Source organism: Myzus persicae, unplaced genomic scaffold, assembly GCF_001856785.1.
Source record: "Myzus persicae strain clone G006 unplaced genomic scaffold, MPER_G0061.0, whole genome shotgun sequence".
NCBI lineage: Eukaryota > Metazoa > Arthropoda > Insecta > Hemiptera > Aphididae > Myzus > Myzus persicae.
Window position 1 is genome coordinate 1 of NW_019101039.1, and position 5,756 is coordinate 5,756.

At 28.9% G+C, this 5,756-nt stretch overlaps 1 protein-coding gene across 1 annotated transcript in view; it reads left to right on the forward strand.

Moving 5' to 3' along the window:
* Positions 1-77: 77 nt before the first annotated feature.
* The window catches only part of LOC111027491 (zinc finger MYM-type protein 1-like), a gene marked incomplete at its 5' end in the record, with an annotated part of 9,071 nt that continues 3,392 nt past the window's right edge, over positions 78-5,756 (forward strand). Inside the window, 4 exons of the mRNA XM_022305882.1 lie at positions 78-470; positions 4,187-4,260; positions 4,467-4,568; positions 4,865-5,626. Of these exons, the coding sequence (XP_022161574.1) occupies positions 78-470; positions 4,187-4,260; positions 4,467-4,568; positions 4,865-5,626 (1,331 nt within the window). The remainder of the gene's footprint in view (positions 471-4,186; positions 4,261-4,466; positions 4,569-4,864; positions 5,627-5,756) is intronic.

Consider the following 5,756-nt stretch of genomic DNA (forward strand, 5'->3'; position numbering starts at 1 on the left):
TTTTGTAATATTTATTCCAATTTTTTAAATCAAGATAATTTAAAAAATGAGTATATACAGTTTTGCAATATTTATAGTTCATTTGAAGAAACTATACAATTACCTATTTATCTTCATACTAAAACTAATGAAAGTTTAGTATCAGAATGTGAAGAAGAAGAAAATAGCGAAGAAGAAGATCTTATTGATAATGAAGAAGAAGAAGAAGAAGAAGAAGAAAAAGTAGAAGAAATACAAAACAACAGGAAAGAAGAATTGCTTCCGTTTCAAAAAAAAACCATAAATGTTGATAGTATAAAGACTGTATATAAAATATTTCAAGTTAATCACCTAGCTACTATATTTCCTTTGATAGATACAGCTTTAAAAATTATTTTGACCTTACCAGTTGCAAGCGCATCAACGGAACGCAGTTTTTCCAAACTTAAAATAATAAAAAATAGACTTCGGACCACAATGTCTCAAGATAGGTTAGAAGATTTGATGATCATAAGTTGTGAGAAAGATATTTCTAAAAGTATTGACCATGAAGAAATACTGAAAATATTTTCTGAAAAAAGTACAATTTTAAGGAAACATTTAATTTAATTACCTAAATATTTGTTGTATTACATATTTTAAAAATTAATAAGTTATGATTAATAAATAATTATGTTATACATAATTTTTTATTCTTGGTTATAAATAAATAAAGATTTTATAAAAGTAGTAATATAGAAAGTATATTATATTATTGACTGCACTAATATATTTCCTATAGGTAATTCTTCCTAGTTCCTTAATTACCTATTTACTATTTTCAATTTTAAACTAAACTGTGATTAACCTAAGCTTTTGAAATTATGAGACTATAATATTATTATATTATCATCATCATTATTTTTTACATAATATGTACAATATATAGTTTTTGATTTAGTTGTTCTTGTCTTAAACTTTAAAGTAATAGGTTATAAGCATAATGAATTTTGTAACTAATTTATAAAATAGTGTTGTATATATTTTTTTTTAAATTATCACACAGTTTAAATAACAACCAAAATTCGGAAAAATATGTGAACGAGTACCCACTGATTGAATATTGGTTATTTGTATTTTCTAATAAATATTGGAAGGTGGGTGGGTCCTCAGAAATATTTTCAGCAACGCATATTTTTTTGAGGATAGCCGCCACTGTCGTAAACAAACGTATATATTAATTTACACACTTTTCGAAAGAAAAAATAGTACCGTACGCCGTACGGCGTACACCGTCGATTAAATATAGCGACTGACTGACAATTATCGACTTTGCCGCGTGCCCATGTCCTACGTGATTTGTAAATATATCACGAATCCGACAATTGCTGTACTGCCCGACCGATACGATTCTGAGAACGAACGAAAGCGTCCGGCGTATACAGGCTATACCTAACGATTATGTCGATCGAGTCATGCATATTTGTATGCAAAAAGCAAAATTTGCAACCCACAGTTTCAATCGAGACATTTTGGTATTTTGCCGGGACGCCGGGACATACAGGCCATACAGCTCAATATCGGTGATAGTCCTGATATATCGGGACGGATGGCAACCCTAGCCGTGTATAGTCTCGGCCTAAGTATTCCTTATTAGTTATTATTACAATTTACAACGTATACCAATCACTCGGTACACCCGTTTCGAGTACGATTTTATAAACGATAAGGCCACGACCTACTGCGTTCTGGTAATGTTAAACAGGTATTATAAATAATTAAAAAATAAAATTACTGTAGGTAATAAATTGTCCTTACGTTATTATCGTAACGTATCTAACTTAACAAAATAATAAATTAGAATTCAAATGCTTTGCAATAACCCAATATAATAATATACACTATAATGTAGGTTTATTATAGATATCGGTAGGCGATATTAAAATGTAATCAGTATCTACCTAAGTAACGTGGGAATGTTTAATCTGAATTATCAGTTCGGAAATATTATGCCGAATAAACCGGGTAAATATAGAATATATATAATTAACTAAACGCTTGATACCGATTTCCGATATGAAATTTCCCTTTATCTTAAATCGCCGGGAGAGTACAACGTATGGACTACGGTTTACGGAGTATATACGGACTACGGCACTAGTATTCACAGTCACTTCCTATCTTCTGCAATAAATTTATTTTAGTGTAAACGCACTTGTGTAGTTATTATGTCAAAATAATGTAGTGTCATCGATTTTTAAATTTCAAAAATTGAAAACTTATTTAATATTATATTATAATAAATGCACCAACCGTAATGTTATTCGTAATGAGGAATTTTGTGGAAATGTGTGTTCAATATTTGAGTAAGATTGACTATATTAATAATAATTATGTACTATGATGTGATGTCTTATGTTTATAGGTACCTACCAGCTATATATATTAGACTAGGCATTGTGCAAACAGTCTATCCTCCATGCAGTGATGTCACTCGGAAAAAAAAGGTAAATACTGGCTATATTAGCAACATTTGTGGAAAAGAGTGAAGCGGTGAAAATGCAGCTCACAGAAACGACTTGAAAAGAAAATAAACTTTGTGTTAGTTTTGGAGAGCCAGAAATATTGCTGGTAAGATTAATAATAATATTTACTTGAATATTCATTAGTATTCGCATTATTCGAATGTACGTACCTACGATTTTGGTAGATCGTACACTCAATACAAAATCCTTGTAGGCACCGATATTATGTATATTGTATAGTATACAGTATTGTATAGACTATCTTGGTCAACAGATTAATTTCATTTTCGGGTTCAAAGTATAGAAGATAATATTGTAGTAATAAGTACCTTAGTACCTATTGTTTATAAATAAAAATAAGCTTTAAAAAAATGCAAAACATGGATAGTAAAATTTCAATTTTTATTGAATGTTATATTTAATTTTAATTTTGCGACGTTACTTATATATTAATTTTATTACAATTTATGTGAACAAAAAGTAAAATATATATTATAGTACACACATGTAATACACACGGGTAATTATTAATCATTAATACATTGCCCTAACCGAATAAATAACATTTTAGTAAGTACCACAAATATAATTCTTTGGAACGAAAAATATTTAACAACTTACCTAATTACATATTTTGCTCAACACCTTCTTGGGCCCTTAAGGTGTATATTTGTACGCTTTTTTTTTAAAAAATACGTAAACATAATATGCAGCCCATGCACTCATGTATGGATAGGTACTTTTTTTTACCGGGATATATTTATTAGAGCCACATATACCCTAGCACCCATATGTTGCATATAAAAAAAATTTAACTTCTTTTGAGTTTTATCGTTGGCACATTTACTTAACAAATCTTGAAACATTATTTTTCTTTTTGAAGCCCCACTTTCAAAATTTCGTTTAGGCATAATTAATAATTACTACATATATTATTTACTAAATTAAAACACAATTAGCAAAAATCCACAGTTACAATAGCCAATAAGAAAAATAAAATAAAAATAATAACACCAGATAAAATATTTAATAATACCACAGGGTATGCAGAGTAAGCATAGGCGTCATTACGGGGTAGCGAGGGGTAGCCATTGCTACCCCACCATTTTTATTGGGGTAGCAAAGTAATAGCTATGATACCCCACGACAAATATAATATCTATATATACCTATGTATGTATATGTTCTGTGATGTCAACGTACATATCAACTAAGATAACTATATTATATTAATGTAGATAACAATAATCTATTTTTAGCGAAACTATTATTTTTCCCAGAAAACGGTTTAGCGTCGATAACGATCGTCGATCGATATGGCACCAACACTAACAACTACCAATTACTAATATTATACCTATATACACTTTATTATTATCACTGTCGTCTGTCATTATGAAATACGAATTAAACACAAAAATAATTAATTGCGCGAGTTCCCGTCTTCCCGATGTCAACACGTAATCGACCGACCACCAACGAACGGGACAATCCGACACGGTACGAAAATTCAACGAGTTACTTATAAGTTATAATATTTTAATTTATAAAATATATATTTACTAAGTATAACTTTACGCTGTGTGCTGTACTTAGTCTTAAAGTAAGTATTATATATTTATTTAATTTTAATATCTTCGTACTTCGTATATTATATTACAATTATTCAAATTTTGCAAAAATTGTATTTATTATTTTTTCAGTTTTACAGGAATGAAACGTCGACCAACAATAACAGACTATTTCATTAAAGCTAGTTATTCAACAGAAAATAATGGTAAATACCAATTCAATTGTGCTAACATTTTTAATTTTTACAGATTCATATTCTATCTAGTAGTTAAAAAGATTTCTCTCTTTTTTTCTTAGTGAATAAACATTTGAATATAATAAGTTTATAGTTTATTGTTTAATTTAAAAAATGTTGAATATATATTATTGTATTATATTGTATTAAACTAAATACTGATTGTTCATAATTAGATGACAAAAATGAAGATGAAGAGCTTCCAGCACCTCCTGGAAGTAAGAAAAATAAAGATACACCTCACACTTCTCAATTATATGGAAATAATCAAGTCAAAGGTAAATAAATAGATTTTAATTCCAAAGTATGCAAAATATAAAAATTAAATCGTTCTTCCCATCACTTTTTTGTGGTATTTCAAAACATTTCTATTTTTTACTGAAAGACCTTATTAGTTAAGAACCTATGATAAATTAATTCTTTTATGTATTCATTTTTCAATTTATGCTTTATAGTTTTTCCATTTTAACACAACATAAAATATGTTGATCAAATTATCACATTTTTATTTAAATGTTACACATTAAGTATATTATATTATGTATTAAACTAAATACTGATTGTTCATTATTAGATGACAAAAATGATGATGAAGAGCTTCCAGCACCTCCCAGGAGTAAGAAAAATAAAGATTTACCTCACATTTCTGAAGTATCTGAGCGTGATCCAGTTAAAGGTAAAAATATAGCTTTTACTTTATTAAGTAAAGGTTTAGGACCATATCAACCGGAAATGGATAAATATCCAAAAGTAAATGGACGAAAATTTTGTACTCAATGGTACAAGTCATATAAATGGCTAGAATACAGTCCAGAAAAGGATGCAGTGTTTTGTTTTTTTTGTAGAGCCTTTGATTTATCAGGTCGCGCTGAAGAATCATTTACTATAAATGGATTTAATAAATGGTCCAAGGCTTCAACATGTCTTCCAAAACACGAACGTAGTGTACCTCACAAAGAAGCAATGGTTAAATTAGCAGGTTTTAAACATTCATCTGTTGAAGGTAGTATCGCCACTAAAATTGATAAACATCATAACACGATAGTGTTGAAAAATATTAGCTATTTGAAAGATATTTTAGAAACATTGCTATTTTGTGCTCGACAAGGAATTGGTATTCGGGGGCATAATGAACAAGACCATAGTTTGTTAAATAACAGAGGGAATTTTATAGAATTATTGCATATGAGGGCCAAAGATAATGACATAATTAAACAATATTTTATTGACAAAGAAAGAAGATTTCGTTATATCCATCCAGAATTTCAAAACATTTTTTTATCGTTAATGGCTAAGAATGTTCAACAAAGTTTAATATCCAATATAAAAGAAGCAGGTATATACAGCATATTGGTTGATGAGACACAGGACATCAGCAGGCATGAACAAGTATCCATTTGTGTTAGGTATGTCACAGAAAGTTTTGAACCAACTGAAGTTTTTCTGGGTTTTTTTAAAACTCATAG